Genomic DNA, 19,277 nt, shown 5'->3' with positions numbered 1-19,277 from the left:
ACCAGGTGCTATTATGTTTACCACGGTAGGTGAACAAACTAAAGGCTCTCTCTAGTTTGCTTACCATGAAATCAGTCACTCTTGAGCCATCTTTTATCATTAATAGACATCAGATCTATATCTCGGCAACACCCAGTTATGTTACAGTGGACTGTTGGACTCTTGTTTTTCTTTCAGGCCTGTTAATCGTTACTATCATTCATTCCATGTCTCAATGATTCACATGTGGATACTGTATTGAGTGTGAGTCATAATCTTCTGCTGAAATCAACTAGAACTGGTTTAAGAATACATGTACTTTGGCCTTGTGTATTATATTTTTTGTGTGTGTGTGTGTGACAGATGCCATTGATTTACTGAAAAGGCAATATCTGCGTGCGAGAGATGTAACTGCAGGAAGCTCAGATTTCCATTAAAAGGCTTTTTCAAGCATTTTCACTGATTCTTATTGGTACATTCAGTAGATTGAAGCTGAAAAAGGTTTACAAGGAATAAGTAGTGTTTTGTGAAGAGCATGACGTCTTAAATGAAAAGTGGTTTTAATTCGGTTTTGTGTGGGTCGCACACCCTCAGTATATTTCGTAATTCTGAAATGGTGTAATATGCAACGAGAATCCTCACCTTCATTCATTGGCTGCCACTTCTAGGCTATAACCATATTGGTGTTTGGTGGTATAAAGAGCAAAAATTAAGCTATTAAACATCTATTATTAAAATACTTTACCAGCAAAAACAACAGGAGAATTAGTATATGTACATCCGAATAACAAGGAAAGAGCTAAAGACAAAAATGAACAGAAGCTTTGTTTACAAAGGTGGGAATATTTGTTATATATTTGGGAATATATGTTGCTGCCTTGTTAATCTGCTTTAAATTAAAGCCCCCCCCTCCATCAATCTACACTCTATAGAGGACAAACATATATAAATATGTATAGATTGTAGATTAACTTTTTTCAATATTTGATTGACATGCACTGCATTTGCATGAAGGTGGCTGATCTCCTATAGCTATAACTACAGCCTGTTCTCAGCATATGCAAATATTAGTGCTGTCAAACGATTAATTGCGATTAATCGCATCCAAAATAAACGTTTTTGTTTACATAATATATGTTGGTACTGTTTATATTTATTATGTATATATAAATACACACACATACAGTATATATTTAGAAAATATTTACGTTTATATTTCTATTCACAGTTTACAGTATATTATACATAAATATATTTAATATATAAACAATTTTTTTCTGAAATATATACATGCATGTGTGTGTATTTATATATGCAGGAACACAGACATTTATTATTTAGATTAAATCTAAATACAATGCTTGTTCCATTCTGAAATACACCAAAGATTTTAAACAGAAAGTGGTACATAGTACCACAGTGGGCACAGCCTTTTCTGCACTGTAAACTGAGATTGAAAAGATGCTGTACTTCATTGGCAGATGTGGATGCTCTCTGGGGAGAAGAGGCAGTTAAAGTTGTTGTTGAGGCCTGAGGCTTCTGCTGCCTCCATTTTTCCCCCCTGTTAGGAACCAGCAGGCATTGGTGTTCCTTGTGAGAGTCCTTCCCTCTGGGAAAAACCCAACAATCACAGGTGATCCATGTGGGCTCCTGGCGGTCATGGGAGCTCCCCGTGGGAACCTTGTGGACATGGGTGCTTCATGGGTACCTGGCTCCCTGGGGCAAAAAGGCTTGACAAGGCTTCTGTTGCCTCCACTTTCCTCTCTTTGGGAGTCTGGCGGGTACAGATGCATCTTGTAGGTGTGTGGTTTCTCCTGCCTCATTGTCTTGATGGATAGAGCTCTTGGATGGTTGTAAGACAAATTATCCAAAAATTTAACGCAAAGGTTGTGCAAAATTTGTTGTGTATGCAATAAATGATATCTAGATCTGTGAAACCTTGTGAGAGAAAAAGAGAGTGAAGAGATGAGTTGAGTAAACCAAGAAGAGCTTGGAATTTAGTTGTGGGGTCTTGTATAAACGGGCCAGTTTTTACTGAAGCTGTGTAAAAAATGGGCCATAAGGCTTGCATGCATTTATGCTTGCATGCACCTGAATGATGAATGGATAATGACTAATGAATTCTGATTGTTTTGTGACTCTATGCACATACGAAATCCTATTCAAATCCAAATCCTATTCAAATCCACACACAGTGGTTAAGTAAATACAATAAATAAATCCAAAACAGAGCTTAATGCTCAAAAAACTAACAGGTTTGTTAGTGATGGGAGTCCTTGGCTATTTTGTTCGATTAAAGCTGGAGCTACAAATATAGAAAGTGAATACAGATCTTTAATTGGTGATGCAGATTTGCTTCTGGCGTTTATTTTTCTTTATGCATAAAACATTTCATGATTTTTCCTAAATAATACATGATGCATAAGTACAATGTAAATCTGTCATTGAATGTTGAAGTGCAAATCACCTGATTTTATCATCATCAATGGATCCATATAGCAGCATAGTATTTTTTCCACTTTAAGCACTAGTTATAGGTACTTTAAATATATGAAGAACATTGGTGCTAACACTAAAGAACTAAACGCACCTTTAAAATGATAAGAATTGTTTTCACATTTGACATCACACCGAATAAAGAAATTTTATTCAATAGGCATCCATGAGAAAGTGACAAAGCATTCTGTATAATAAATTATAAATCAAGACGTATGCATTGCCCGAAAGACCATAACTACCTGTAATTTTATATTTCATGTATCACAAGCATAATAAAGCCTGTTCAAATAGATCATTGTTGTTGTGGATCTCAATGAAAGCAGTACAGAAATAATCTGTTTCATCTGATATTGTCATTATAATAGCTTTGTAAATTCACATAGAAAATATTCTTTAATCAGTGGTCTTATTGTCTCTTGTTCAAAGGGTCATTGCCCCTCTTAACAGATTGTACTAGCTGATCAGGGGTGCGCTTCCCAAAAGCATAGTTGCTAACTAAGTTAGCAACTTTGTTGGTTGCAATACAATTTCCCATTGCCAACAAAGTTGCTAACAGATTAGCAACTATGCTTTTGGGAAACGCACCCCAGGTAAGTGCATCAACCTGTCACTAAATCACAGTATCGGAAGTATCTGTTGGTACAGAAGTGTGGTGTGCTCAGAGTTTCTCGTCCTCACTCGCATCTGATGCTGAAGATGATGACGATGAAGAGGATGAAGACGACGACGACTAGGGTGCAAAAAAGAAGTTAGAGTTAGTAGATCTTTCAGGATTTCGTCATGGCTCGTGTCCTTAAAGGGATAGTTAATAGATTTAGCTCAGAATAGAAATCACAATATACACTACCACTATTTTTTTTTTTTTTATGTTTTAGTCTATTAATGCTCACCAAGGCTGCATTTATTTGATCAAAAATACAGTTGCAAAACATTATTACAATTTAAAAAAGCTGTTTACTATTTTAATATGCTGTAAAATGTAATTAACTCATGTGATGTCAAAGCTGAATTTTCAGCATCATTACTCCAGTCATCACTGTCACATGATCCTTCAGAAATCATTCTAATATACTGATTTGCTGCTCAAGAAACATTTCTTATTATTAGCCATGTTGAAAACAGTTGATAATGCTAAATATTTTTATGGAAATCGTGAGACTTTTTTCAGAATTAAAAAAAAAATGCATCAAAAAGAACAACGTTTATTGAAAGTAGAAATCTTTTGTAACATTATAAACAACTTCACTGTACTTTTGATCAATTTAATGCACTGTAGATGAACAAAAGCATAAATGAATATATAAATAAATGCACTTTTGAGCTCAACAGTAATTGGAATATTTCACCCTAAAACTATAATATTATAATTTACTTATGTCTATACCCCAAACACAAAGCTAATGTACATATTCAGACGTACATGTTGGAATTAACTGTACACCTTTTAGTGGAAGGTGTACAGTTCTTCAAAACTTATTTAATGTTCAACAGAAGAATCAAAGCCATACAGGTTTGGAATGACATGAGTGTGAGTAAAGGATGACAGAATGAGAAATTTAGTATTGTGAAGTAAATTGTGAATGCTGAAAACAATTAGAAATGCTGAAAAGCAGTACTGACCCTTGACCGGGTTTGAGCAGGTGGAGTGGCCGGCCTTTCGCTGTCACTTCCTGTTTCTTTCCTCTCGTCCTCCAGTGTGTATGCTGGTGCTGGGACATCAGCGTCGGGCTCTTTATCGAGCAGCTGAGGGGTGATGGTGATCCCTCGTGCTTTCAGATGATCATAGGCCGTCCTCTCAGCCACTAGGAGGACCAGCGTGTCCCCACTCTTGCGGATGAGGTTCACAACCTCCTCATGTGTGCTCATTTCCACATTCACCCCATTCACCTCCACAACAATGTCATCATCCTCCAATCCGGCTCTGTATGCTGCTCCACCTTTCACCACCTGAGAGAAAACACATTAACAGGTTCATTCATCCCAAAATGAAATCAGTTATTCACCCTCATGTTCTATATCTGAAGGAAGAATATCTTATCCACTCTTTTAGTGAACATGAATAGGTGAATCTAACACCAAAATCTAAAATCAATTTTTCAATCAATAAAAATGTGGATCTATTCATTCATTCATTCAAAAGTTATATTATCTTATTTCTCATATATACCAGAGAACAGCTAATTGAATTGCGATCAATATTTCGGATTCTCAGACACAACTTTAATACACTAAACAAAGAAACTAAACTTCAGACCTAAAGTTGGATTACACTGTCAGTCATACATGAATACGATAGGTAAGAAAATAATATTGGCAAAATAAATAAAAAATAACCTTGTGGCATAGTTCATTTCTAAAGATTTGCATCTATATGACTATTTAAAAATGTATATTTTCATAACACATTTATTTGGATAGCTTAAAATCGGCAAAAACCTTTTCATTGTGACAACAACTGAATTTATTTAGTTAATAAAGTATGAACATGGTTAATATAAATATGGTTAGATGTGGACCAAGCAATATTCAAGTAAAATGTATGGGATTGAATCAAATTATAAGTATTAGTTTATTAATGTTAAATGGTGGAATACAAATGGGTGAATATTTTATATAAAATTTGTATTATTATTATTTCTAAATCTATTTAATAGTATTATTATTATTTGAGTGCAGGTATAGAATATAATGTTTATGGACAACATTTATGTTACTTTTATCATTCTTTTATAGTACTTTTCTTATGTTTTGGAGCTTGATAGACACTAGTCCCTATTTACTTTCATTAAATAAACAAGAACAGTTGGGATATACGTTAAATAAAAAAATCTCCTTTTGTGTTCAGCTGAATAAAGAAAGTCTCACAGGTTTGGAATGTCATGAGGATACATAAATAAAAACTGAACCTAAAAAGCGATCAAGGAGAGCTTTTCTAGAAATGTCAACACAGGTAATTTTTTCAGAGCGCACCTCTTTGATGTACTGTCCGTGAAGTCCCTGGATGCCGTTGAGATGGAAACCAAACCCAGCAGCGGTCTTTTCCAGCCGGCACAGTTTGGGTTTATGGTCCACATCTGCTGGAGCAGGTGCCGCTGGAGCAGGTATGGCTTCAGCTTCATGCTCAGGATAACTGGGTGGAGATCCTCTCATTTCCTCCCAGTACAGAAGTGGAGAAACACCACCCTATACATCAAAGTATCACACAATGTAATTTAAGATTCAAATTTTACAATTAAATATGCAATCACCAGTGTACTCTTTAGTATCAGTGTAAATGTTTCAAATCAATGCTGTACTGCAGCAATCTTAGTGAATGAAAAGGACTCACCAATTTGTACATTTTCTCTGTTTCAGCATCCAGCACCAGGAGGGAGCACTTGTTTCCTTGATGTGATATTTTCTCCACCACCTGTTCATGTCTGCAGTTATCTATTTCCTGTCCATTTACAGCCACTAGTCTGTCCATATTCTTCAGTCCCGCTCGCTCCGCAGGGCTTCCTTTGTCTATTTCTCCGATATAATGGCCTGAGAAAACAAGATATGACATGAATCAAAATATTTTTCTCTGTTTATCTAGGGTGACCATACATCATAGAATTCGAATTACATAATCGACCAAGGGTGGCATGCAAGAAAGTGGGATCTACAGAGAACATCCAAAGAATACGAATTTAACCAATTTAGTTATTAATGCATTATTTAATTTGTTTGTAATGAAAAGTGTTCATTAATTATAATGAAAATCCAATGCTTGTAAAATAAGTTTTTGATTATATTTTTAGAATGCCCTCTTTTGCACCCTACACCGTTTACTGTACAAAAGAACATCTTGTGATATTAAATCATATTAAAATTCTAATCTTTTTTTTACTGCATCTAAGAGGCCTTTCAGTAGATAACCTTTGCATATCACTATACAGTATCATAAAAATTCCTCTGAATCACAGTTACGCAATGTCAGTTGCACATTGCAAACACATTGTCCTGACACTGCAATAAACCTTAGTGAGTTCATGTGGCACCACCATGCTAGAAAGACACATAAACAGAAGAACTGATGCAAGTAATGCAGTGGTAATGCAAAGAGAATCAGGGCTGCTAACACCAAACTTCCAGGATCCAGGAAATTAAAGTCCTGCTGTATTTCCCCTGAGTTCTAGTCTGCGAGCAGTGCACTTAACCTTAGGTTGCTCCAGAGAGACATCTATGCAATTAGTGTGCTGTTAGTCACTTTGGATGACATAAAGAATGAAATTCTTAAAACCTACAAAAGAATAAATAAATAGCTTGTGACCTATTTCAAATTAAATTTATACTATAATTAGGCTAAATTTGACATATTAAACACAATGTGTAATAGTCTGAATTTGTATTTCATGTTGACTTCCACACCATGGCAAGCACTTACCTGCATCTTTAGGATCTTCCTTCAGGATAAAGCCATAGCCATCTGCTCTCTTGGTCATGTCTGCAATGCGAGGTTTTTGCTGGAGGTGCTTGACAGTGGCATGAGCCGTGCTTGGTCGAATGCCTTTGCTCTTGAAGAATTTTTCAGCGTCCTCATCCACCAACAGAAGCATCACTTTGTCCACAGCTGCTTTCAACTACAATACCAATATAGACCATTATAATATTTTTCTCAAACACTGATAGGGTAAAACAGTAGAGTCAAGGTCCAGTCAGTTTGCACTCAAAAGTTATTAATGTTTATAAAGAATGGTTGTAACCAAAAAGATTCTGGGTCCCACTGACTTCCACTGCATGGACAAAAAACACTTAAGTGAATGGGACCAGGGACTGTTTGATTTCCAACATTTTTCTAAATATCTTCTTTTGTGTTCCGCACAATAAAGAAAGTCATACAAGTTTGGAAGGACATGAACATGAGAGAAAGATGACTGATTTTCATTTTTGAGCGGACTATGCCTTTGAAACTTCTCTAAAATGGTTACTGCATTACAGAATTGGTGATAAAGAGGTTATGTTATAGAGGAGTTATTGCAGTTAGAATTAAAGCATAATTTTAACTTACCTTCTTCACGATCTGATCATGTGAGAGACTCTCAACATTCTCACTGTTTATCTCCACTATCCGATCACCAAGCTTCACACCGGCTTGATCAGCTACTCCTCCAGACACCAGTTCTGTCATGAATATGCCCTTAGTACCTGAGAGGAAAAAGGGTTAGATCAGAATCTCTGTTAGTACTTCATCTCACACGTCATCTGAAATAATTCCAACAATGATCAACATATTGGTTGATTTATCCAAAACAGGCCTTAGAAATGAGTTAACGTTTGACTTTCTCAGCCTCGGGTGACCATTGGCTGATTGTCGACAGCACTGGAAAAGACTTTCTTGAGCTTGCAGGCTCTCATCCCTTTAGCTGAAAATGAACTAATTAGAGGATTTAGGCAAATCTCTCAAATATATTCAAATTGAGGAACAAATCTAACTAGATTCAGTGCTTTGCTTTCTGTATTATAACTGTGAAACAATCGGCAGATACTACATTCTTAAGTTATTTATTTTTTAATTGGTATTTATGGTTTCATTAAGAGTTTTTGTAACAACCATGGACCCTTTTCTATTGCACAGAATGTTCTTTATAATAATAATAATAATAAAAGTTTTTCAGATTATTAAACTGTTCTTCAAACTAAGGAAATTTATTTTTTGAGAAGGTTCTTTGGGGAACCTTAAAATGGTTCTTCTATGGCATCACTGCAAAAACCCTTTTTTGGAACCTTAATTTAAAAATAAATAAATGAATAAAATCACAAAGTCTACACTTGATATTTCTGTCATTTTAACCATTTATCTGAATTTCATATAAATCCGTCTCTAAATGGTACATAAAATTAATCAAACGTGATTAGTAGCTTGTACTTAGTAGGGTTACAAAGGGGTGGAAAATTTCAGGAAACTTTCCAAAAATCTCTGGAATATTTCCAAAAATCCTGAAAAGTTTGCGAAATTTCGGGAATGTTTCCAAAATTTACTAGAAATTTTCCACCTTTTTGCAACACTAATTCTAAGTATTTAGTTCTTGGCCCAAACAGGCATTACTGTAAACAAGAACATATGATGTTACTTAAGAATCTGGCTATGGGAGTTTTTGGCTTACCTTTGGTGGACTTCAAGGAGAAACCAAATTCACTGCTGGATTTTTGCAGATAACAAAGCTTGGCTTTAGCGGTTGGTGCAGACACTCCATTCATGGTGGGCTGGCTCTGACCTGACTGGGACTGAGCGTCAGCAAGATTTACACCATTGGCTTTAGCCGTCTTATATGCCTCTTCTCCAAGCACATGCAATGTGACGCTCATCCCACTCTTTCTCACCAAATCTGCAACCTGACCCATGAAAAAGACTGAGGTTTACCACCAGACTATTGAAATAAAATTTACTGAAATAAATAATATAGGATTTAAAGAAAGTCAATTTTCAAATTCATCAGACCTGGCTGTGCTCCAAATTATCCACAAACGTTCTGTTGACTCTGACTATGCGATCTCCGTCCTTCAGACCGGCCAGTTCAGCCATGCCGCCCATCTCCAGGGCACGGATCAGGTGACCCTCCTCGCCGTGCTCCACTCGGAGGTAGAAGCCATAGCCCTGACCCTCTCGCTTGGTCAGAGTAACGATACGTGGTTTTGGCCCAGCCATTTTCCCTGTTATGAAACATCTATCGATCAGTGTTGCTTTTACGCTGAGGTCATCGAACGTGATAATATGCTCGTCTTGGTACATCTGATGTTATCTTATCATAGATGCACACAGTTCAGTATATACCAGTCATTTGGTGATAAAATTGGTAATTACCAATGAAGTGTGTGGAGACCAAATGTATTTGTAATTGCAGGTGTCAGAAATCAATGAAAGCAGACTCATGCAGATTAGACACGGAGTTGAACATGATTATGTAATCTTATGTTCTTGAAATGGAGTGATAACTGGGGTAATATAGAATTATCAAAGACCATATAATCACCGCCCTATGTTAGGGTGCACCTGCTGAACTACATCACTGAAGGCTTAAAGTCAATCTAAAATTACATTTAAAAATAATTTAGTTATATTTCTGGGTATTCAAAAATGCATAAGATAAAATAATACTATTAATAATACTACTACTAATAGTAATAATAATAAACATATCATAGGGAGAGAAAGCATATAATGCAATTTATGTATTATTTGCAGTAAACATTTTCTTTTTTTTTCATGCACAATAAGACTTAGAATGTGCATTAACAAATATAGTACATTCTGATTTCATGTTAAATTTAAATAGAAGCAGAGCAAAAAAATAAACAAATAAATACATAAGAGAGTGAGCAATCTGATTTGCACAACTACTAATTGTTAACAAAGTGTCTGTCAAAGCACATCTTGCTTTAAAATGCTTGCACCTTGTCTCTGTAATTACAGATGACAATCATTCAAGTTTATTTTGTTTTAGAGTGAGTTTTAGAATGCGTGCTCTGAATCCACAATTGTTAACAACTGTATGTGTTGTATGTTTTTTTTCTAACGTGTACCTTGTACCTTGTCTCTGGAGTTACACATTAGTAATTACAAAACAATAGACACAATTGGGAGGGATCAACATCATCAAGGCTTTTAAGGCTTTAGAAAGATTGCCTATAGCCTTGGTTCATTTCGATAAATGTTTTTTACCAGGGGAAAAAGCACAAGCATCTAGCTGTAGGTTCAAGCTCAACAGATGCCATATCAATTACACAATACCTCACACATCAGCTGAGAGCTAAAGTACACTTCTCACACTTGAGTGCTCCATGAACTGCTCTATGAGCTGCTAATGCTTTCACATCATCACGTTATGCCTAAAAACAACTCCTTGCTGCCGTTTAATAATTAATGCAACTTGTGTCAAGTTTCTCATCCGTACAAATAATATAAAAGCAAGAATTTCACTTGAGTCATCAAACTGCATTAGAAAAGTTTTCAACATGATTCTCAGGGTGTCATTGCCTAAATTTAGGTAGTCTGGATCAACATGTCTATTCTATTCTATTCTATTCTATTCTGAAAAAAATATTCAAATGACATAACTCGGAATAAATTTTTTAAATAGTAAGGTACACATCAAAGCAGATTTTTCTCAAGCCCATGATATTTTTAAAGGTACATGTATGTGGTGTCACTCACCAGCTGCAGTCTCCTCAGTGTCCCGGTGTGAAGGAGGTGGCTGCCTGCTTCTGCTCAGGTGTTATTTAGCGCTGCGTAAGTCTGTGTGAAGGACTTTGACAGGCCAAAGGTTGATCTAAAAGGTGAGTTATTTAACCATGTCCCGTGGCTGGAGGCTTATTCTCTGTTGCTATGAATGACTATATTCTACCCTAAAGAAATAAAAAAATAAAATAAATCTAAAGTCTGCGAGGATATTTTTATTCACTCTATTAACTTGGTTTACTGAGCTGTAAGAGTGTTTTAAAACCACCTCAATTTTAGTCTGTAAGAGATTTATTTCATGGTATAAATGAATAAATATATAAGTTTTTAAAATACACTTTTTTAAATTACATTTTTATGTTTTTTTTTAGCAATGTCTTTGCATTTATTGGATCAAAATACAGTAAAACAGTAATATTGTAAAAGATTACAATTGAAAATAATTGTTTTCAGTTTTCACATCTTTAATGTAGTTTATTCCTGTGATGCCGAACATAAATTTCAGATGAATTTCATGAATTTCATAATTTCTGTCACATGATCCATCATTCTAATCTGCTGATTAAAGATATTATTATTATTATTATTATTATTATTATTATTATTATTATTACTATTATTAATGTTAACAGTTTTTGATGCGTAATATTTTGTGGAAACCATGATGCACTACTATTAAAAAGTTTTAGTCAATCAATCAATCAATCAATCAATCAATCAATCAATCAATCAATAATGTATTTCAAATGAATGCTGTTCTTTTCAGCTTCATCACAAAATCCTGAAAAAAACTTGTTTCATGGTTTCCACAAAAATATTAGACAGTGACAAATATTTTACTATTTTCAACATTTATAAAAATAAAAAACAACAACTGACAATCAATATAATATACAGATAATAACAGATCATCAAATCAGAATATTAAAGTTTCTGAAGGATCATGTGACACTGAAGACTGGAGTGTATTTCACAATGTTAATGTTTGTGTTGTAATTTAGATTAAATAAATATATTATGTTTTAGTGAGCATAAACCACTTTGTTAAAAAAATAATATACAGTTGTGCTCATAAGATTGCAGAATATGCAAATATGTTAATTTTAAATAAATAAGAGGGATCATGAAAATTGCATGTTATTTTTATTAAGTACTGTCCTGAATAGGCTATTACAAAAGGTGAAGACATTTACTGTTTGAAGAAGGCAACACAATGAACAAATAAAAAATAGCATGCAATTTTCATGATCCCTCTTATTTTGTTAAAATGCATTTTGCTTTTTCTGCAAGGGGTATGTAATTTCATGAGCACAACTGTATATAAAAAAAAATCACAATATGATTGCAAAAATAAAATAAAATAATAATAAAAAACAGAAGCAGGTTCCACAATGTTTATTACTCTCTCTATTCCAATAAAGAACAGATGCTTGTGCAAATGACTGGGATCATGCCACTGATTCTTTGGTCAGTCTTCTGGTAAATCATGACCCCTTAACGTAATTGGTGTTTTCAGTGGGCCAATTAAATGATCTGAGTATTAGTGAACTCATTAAATCTAAATCCTAAATCCCGTGACAGAGTCTGGACCATGAATGTGTGTATAATCACTAATTTGTTTGTATTGCCTTTGCAGATGTGCACATACTCGGACACTCTATTTAGACCTGAAGCCTGTGCTTGAACTGCTCATCAGTTATAGTCCTATATAAATGGCCAAAGAAAACACCTGACCAAACAGATCAAAATCTATGAAGCCATTTTTATAGACAAGCAATGATGATAATTTTCCTATCATACAAGGTGCTATCATATTACTGAATCAAATGATCATAAACCCTTCAATATAAGAAGTGTAGACTCTGGTATACACTCATCTAGACATCATGTTAAATAACTGTAATTTCTGTATAATTTCAAAATGTGACCGATGCATTGCGACTCACAGGATAAATACATTTCTTTAATGCTCAAATAAAAAAAGAAATAAAAAAAAGAAATTAATAAAATATTTCCAATATCGATTTTATTTTGTTTTAGTCAATACTTTAAGATAAGTGCTGCATAGAAATGTATGCTCAAAACTAAACGTACCGTACCATGATGAAAAATGTTCACTGAAGTTTGTGACACCTTTTGAATGAATATTTATGAATATTTAGCTATTAATTTATGACGAAACGGCGTGGAATATATTAATTCTAAAATACATTATCTCTCTAATGTTTAAAATCGTATAAAAATGCACTTAATGTCATTTCAAAATAGAAAAGGACAAAAAAATAAAATAATAATAAAAAAATATTTTCCAGAGGAGCGGTTCTGCTTCCACAAGAGGGCGTCGGTGTTTCACTCCACCTACCACATCATTTATAACTTCCCTAAATCTCCATGTGCCTGTACTCCACAATCTCCCTTCAACGTCTCCTCCTCTCCAGGACGCTCAGTTCCCTGAATCCCACCAGCTCACCCCCAAACTCCCACCCCTGCTGTTTAAGAGCTCATTAATAACCCCTCAGCTCGGTCCACGCGTGAGAAGAGCCTCAGTGGCGCTCAGGGCTTCATCACATTCTCACACAGAGCAACTGTGCCTTCAACATACCGCTGAGCAACAACGCTTTATTTCAGCACGAGCTTATCTTATTTCTCCCTTATTACCTTTTTATTGACTCTTAATTGAATCCTCTTGAAATGTCTGCCCTCTAAGCAGCTCTTTGCGCTCTCATAGCTTACGGATGACTGCGACGAAACACTAATATCAAATAGTTGTGGTTAGGTCCGAGATGGATTTACAGACGCTAAATGATACATCTGGGATTTGGGCATGCCTTCAGCTTCAGAACAGCTCGGTTCTGAACGGGACCTTAAACGGGAGTCTGGAGATTCCCGATGGCACCTGCGGAGACGCGCTTCTGCTGCCCAAGACGGAACCGGCGCGAGCCAAAGGTGAGGATCTCCGACACACACTCGCGTGCGTTCAGCACACTCGATCTCCTTCACTAGAGAGGTACCAGACTGTTTTGACATTATGGAGAGGTCGAAGCATCCTTCTTTAAGCAAAATCAGGAAGTGTTTGGATGGGTATAAAACATTTCAGTTAGCGCAAAAGTAAGAGTAAGCTAGTTTTAGTTGGAGCGCACTAAATACAGAAGCCTCGCGAATAGAAGCGCTCGACTGATGAGGTAACCATAGTGACAGTAGGTTTCTCTGCGCTTTTCGTACGATTACTGAAAAAAAAACATCACTTTATGATTTATTTAGGTATTGCAAGTAGCCTATATCATTTTTTATCAAGTCAAGTTAAAGCCTAGTCGACGTTTGCGTTCGGGGAAAGCCAAATTCGGTTGCGCAAGACAAACCTGAGAGATTGCTTCGTGAAAATCAGGTTACTGAGAGAAATGTCCTTACATTTCCACACCCCTAGAAGTCACTAAATATTTCGCATACTAGAAATAAATGGCATACCATGTCATGTTTTCGTCCTGTAACCTTGCTCTCATTTAAGTATAGAAAACGAAAAGGTAATCACTCAGAGTCTAGGGAATAGGAGATCTTAAATGATCAAAGCGTTGCTTTATATAATACTACAGTCACTGTACCATGGGCTGTGTGGAAAAGGACAATGCTTGTTATATCTTGGGAAATTGTAGATTAATTTCTGCCAGCATCGCTACAGCTTTATTTGCCACTGCAGGGAGAATTTAGATGCGATTATAATCCTATGGTCTATTAGTTTCTGATGCCGTATTTGCAGTCAGCTCAAGAGAGATGCCATAACAAAAGGATGATGAAGTATGTTTACTGTGTGTGAAAACCTTATGTAGACTAGCTAGGCTATTTAATTAGACACCTGTGAGGAACACTTACATTTGAGTGATGGGTCATAAGTGTATTAGTGTCCACTTGTATTAAATCATATTTACACACACACACACACACACACACACACACACACACACACACACACACACACACACACACACACACACACACACACACACACACACACACACAAACAAAACATTGATTTCATTTTTACCATAGCTGCTGTAGATACATTAATGAGACAAAGTTAAAAAAAAAAAAAAAAAAAAACGAACCCTTTTTTATAAAGGTATGTATAGTTGTTTCATTAGGCTGTCCAAGGAGTTAATGGAGAAAAAAATGGATTAAATGAGTTACACAAATCTGAATAAAGTCAGCAGTGCCTATATAAGAAACTTTCCACTGCTGTTAGAATCACTGCCAGAGCAAGTAAATAATTCAGCAGAGTTCACTGCATCACCCTGTGGGCTTTATGACACGAGGGACTGTATTACGACGTAAAGAGATTATTTATCTAGACCAAATGAAGTGACGACAATTCGACATACTGTATTTTAACTTTAAAATATAAAACTGTAAAACATTAAAGAAAAAAAACCCCAAACATTCTAAATTATTAATGAAAGGAAAACCAATATTTGCAATAAAGTTAGCTAATTTTCTGGAAGAAAGCAGATGTTAAATATTTCTTAGGTGAATTTTCCTTATATTATATTAGTGATGGACATTAAATTGCAGGCTCCAACTGCCGTTTGCAACATATCAAACCATAACCACAGGATCCCCAAGGCTTCAGACTGTTGTGTGCTTTAACAGGAATGTAAACTTCATGCTTGTGACTGGATAAAAAAAAAAATTAATAAATCTGAATATTGAATTACACTTTCTTTAGTCCAATTTCACTGGATATAACTGAATTAAAATAACACAGAAGAAAACAAAACAACCATAATTAGTAATAAAATGATGACAAAAAAAAAAAAGAAAAAAAGAAGTGAATACCAAAAACAAGGTATTGTTCAACCACGGCACTATAAAAATGCTTTGTTAGCAGTGTTGGGAAGGTTACTTTAGAAATTTAATAGTTACAGATTAGAAGTTACTCTTTTTAAAACGTAATAAGTGGTGTTACTATTTCAATTAATTTATTAAAATAATATAACTGATTACATTTGATTACTTAATGATTATTTTTGCAAAGGTCTAATGAATGTTTTCAACTGTTAATCATTTTCAAACATTTAAAGTGGCCAGGGATATTGTTACAGCAGTACTCAACACTGATTACTGACTTTCAGAAACCTTCATTGCTATAATTAAGATTCAAATTATTTAATTTTAAAGCACAGGCACCACTGCCAGAGTTTAGCACCTAATTTTTACTTTGAGTTCTGAGGTTAAATACAGATTTAAAATTATAACAAGAAATAGTTTAATAGCTATGATGCTGTTTTTGAAATCAAATCTTTGCATAGTTATGACAGGAAACATTGGCATCGAACAATGCCTTGGAAAAAAAAAATCTTAAAAAATAAGGCAAGGTAACTGTAATTTAATTAAAATTGCAATTAAAAATAATAAAAAATGTTTTCCTCAGTAACAGATCACAATTGCATGTATATCATTAAATTGTGTAATGCCATTGCACTTAATTATTTACTCCCAACACTGTTTGATAAATAACACAAAATTATGAAAATGTGCAACATTTTCAACATTCAAATGCTTTTAATTATGCATATTCACTCAATCAACATGACTTCTTCATTAAGTTACCCAATAAATGTAATTTAAGAAGTCATTTGAGGTCAAAACAGCTCTTTTGTACACACTACTATTTTCACATTTTACAGCAAAAGCGAATGATTTCTCTTTCTCTCTGGGTGCTTTGATGGAAGCGTTTAGCATACCTCCGGGCACAGGCTAAATTTAGTGCATTGCCACTGAGGAGCCTAATCAGAGACTGCTCGACAATACACATATTTGCTGTCCATTTCCTCCATCAGCAGAGGCTGTTGGGCTCTTTGTTCCTGTGTTCAGTATAAACCCTGATCATCAAACACACGTGTCATTATCACCATCAAACTGTGCTCCGACAGCGCTCTTCAAATCCACAGATCTGGGCTGTTAGCATACAATGCACACTCATTCATTCTTCTTTATGACGAGTCCAGGATGACATGCACATGCTTCAGGCAATCAATGACATCTCAGTGATTTTCTGTGAATCTTTGTAAATCTCTTCACTGTACTTGGCAACACAATGATTTCCATAGTAAATGGATCATTTACTATTATTGTTTCTCAAACCTGCAAGTTAATATTTTGCAATTTTGACTTTTTCTTATGAGAATTTGTATCTCATAATTTTTAAGTCAAAGGCTGATAATTAGTGTATGGTTTTGCAGATTTGGTGTGTGGTTCTGCTGTTTGAGTGTCAGCTTTCAGAAATTGTGTGACAAGTAAAGATTTGGTGTGTAAGAAGTTGAAAAAAAAAAAACACAGTTGCAAGTTTTTATCTCAAAATTCTGACTTCTCACAATTGCAAGTTTATGTCTCACAACAATCTCAAAGTTCTATTTTATTTTACTTTTCGGAGAAATGCGAATTTATATCTCATTTATATAAATGACATTGTTATTTGTTGGTTTTAGGTTGTGTAACCAAAATCTAATGTTAAGTAAATGCTGAATTGGCATCAAATAATGACGTCAACCCGATTTTCATTCTCAACCAAAATGCACCATCTGTCCGAGGTCACGTCCAACATCAACTTGACATTATATTGGCATCCTGTGCCTGCTGGGATGAGTTTATATCTCAGAAATAAAAAAAAATAAATAAAAAAAATGTCAGATGCAGAATTGTGGGGAAAATAGCCTCAGAACTCATAGATAAAATCCAACAATTACATTCATTTACATATTATCGCAGAAGTAAGCTTCCATCCTATTTCCATTTATCCTATCCATGCATAAGTACATGGTTAGTTGAATTATATAATTTCCATGTAGCCTATTTTTCTCTGCTGACCCCATAAGAACAAAGCTGTGACCCACCAGTTGGGAAGCACTGCTGTATATGATCAAACAAGTGCTGTGTTAACATGACGAGACAGGCAGTAGAAGTCATTCGCTCTGAAACAATGCAACCTCTGATCTCAGGTGAGACGCCTGTTGAGTTCGCTCAGGATGAGGTCTTCAGTCATGAGCTCTTAACATTTAGATGAGTCCAGTGATGAAGCTGCATCAGGGTAATTTGAGAGGACACAGAGGTTAGCAGAACGTCATGCTTTAGCTTAATATAGCAACATTTGTGACCAACAAGTGATTAACTTCCTTGACAGATCTAGATGATGATTGACACCAAAGGTTGAAACCAATCATTAGATAATTTACTGCTTTAAACTTGTTTCATAGTGGGTTATGAGAGGTCTCTTAATGATCTTATGGATGCTGTATGGCTTAATACAGATACAATTATTCAGCAGTCAGCAATGAAGAATTAATCGTTCACGCTGTTCACAGAAAAAAAAGAAAAGAAAGAAAGAACAAGACATTGTGATGTTATTATTGCAGTATATGGTGTTCCTGAGTAGTTGGCTTAATTGACAAATGTGTTGTTTGGTTGTCCTCAGCACATCAGACAGTGATCCGAATCCAAATTATGGCATTACCTTTGTTTTTGGCTCTAATATAGAAGCAAACAACTCACAAACCCAGTAATTTATTATAAATTTGTGTCCACACTGCATTACTTGATTTACATATATTTGTGTTTGGAAAAAGAATTGCAAAGTAGTGTCTGAAATTAATTATTTTTTAAAACACAATAATTGATTTTCTAAAAACTGATTTACTGGGGCATTTTTACCTGTATTATGAGATTTATCTGTTTTTATAATAACATGCAGCCTGCCATACAACAGTTTACACTATACAGTAGGTCTGAATAACCCAGAAGGAGATGAGCAAACTGAAGGTCATCAGTTTGCAGGAATGAGCTACAGCCATGGACCTCTCTAAAGACACAGCTTGAGGACTGTTGTATATGGAGGAATGCTGGGTATTCAGTCACACTGAGATTGGAGCGAGACAGGCTGTTCCAGCTTAGTACTCACTGAATGCCACACAATATACACTGTGGGCTGCCTATTATTCTTTAAAAATAGTAAGTGACATTTTTTCTTTTTGATTTTCTGCTCAAATGAGACAAAATAAATGTGTTGAGAAAAGAAATAGTTCATTCATTATACTGGAAGCAGGAGGTCAAATCGTGCAGATTGCATTGTGGGATCTGAAAATTGTGTGTTTCACAAAATTCCACAAAATACACATAGCCTAAACGGGATTTCTACAAAATATACCACAGAGAATGGCTAACAAAAACAAGTTGCAGGTGAGTGTTTTTCCTGATATTTCTCACGTGCTTTGTCCTGCGGATTTTAATTAGCGAATAGTTGATTATTTCAGGACAGGCACTTGGCCTCTATGTGGACACCAATTACAAACATCATTCAGGAAACTGCATGGATTGCTTCGCTGCTTTGGGAATATTGACTACAGCCTGAGTGGACTGTTAACCTCTGTCTTTCCCTGACAATCAAGCCTTCTCCCAAAATCCATGATTAGACATCCATCTGTTTTAGAATCGATCACTTGTTGCTGCAACAGTGATGCAACTGTTTGTAACTCATGACTTTATTAATGTTGGTGAATTACTACTTTAAATCTATAGCATGTAAAGCTAAATAAGTAGGGATTTTAGTAGTTTT

At 35.2% G+C, this 19,277-nt stretch overlaps 2 protein-coding genes and 1 long non-coding RNA gene across 3 annotated transcripts in view; 2 read left to right on the top strand and 1 right to left on the bottom strand.

Moving 5' to 3' along the window:
- Window positions 1-1,596: 1,596 nt before the first annotated feature.
- LOC132094987 (uncharacterized) lies at window positions 1,597-2,771 on the top strand. The gene is made up of 2 exons (XR_009422420.1): window positions 1,597-1,982; window positions 2,210-2,771. It is a non-coding gene; the product is annotated as an uncharacterized LOC132094987 (long non-coding RNA).
- Window positions 2,605-10,804, bottom strand: pdzk1 (PDZ domain containing 1). Its single transcript, XM_059499694.1, has 9 exons — window positions 10,655-10,804; window positions 8,942-9,153; window positions 8,607-8,835; window positions 7,511-7,647; window positions 6,887-7,082; window positions 5,807-6,003; window positions 5,449-5,661; window positions 4,099-4,425; window positions 2,605-3,208 (listed from the first exon to the last, which is right to left on the bottom strand). Exons 2-9 carry the CDS (start codon window positions 9,146-9,148, stop codon window positions 3,137-3,139), a joined length of 1,578 nt encoding a protein of 525 aa, XP_059355677.1. The 5' UTR covers window positions 9,149-9,153; window positions 10,655-10,804; the 3' UTR covers window positions 2,605-3,136.
- A 2,205-nt stretch (window positions 10,805-13,009) lies between these two features.
- Window positions 13,010-19,277, top strand: part of cckbrb (cholecystokinin B receptor b) — a 29,028-nt gene continuing 22,760 nt past the window's right edge. The window contains exon 1 of the mRNA XM_059499336.1: window positions 13,010-13,624. Coding sequence (XP_059355319.1) covers window positions 13,462-13,624 — 163 coding nt within the window. The 5' untranslated portion in view covers window positions 13,010-13,461. The remainder of the gene's footprint in view (window positions 13,625-19,277) is intronic.

Source organism: Carassius carassius, chromosome 19 (genome assembly GCF_963082965.1).
Source record: "Carassius carassius chromosome 19, fCarCar2.1, whole genome shotgun sequence".
NCBI classification, from domain to species: domain Eukaryota; kingdom Metazoa; phylum Chordata; class Actinopteri; order Cypriniformes; family Cyprinidae; genus Carassius; species Carassius carassius.
This window is presented reverse-complemented; position numbering and strand designations above follow the sequence as displayed.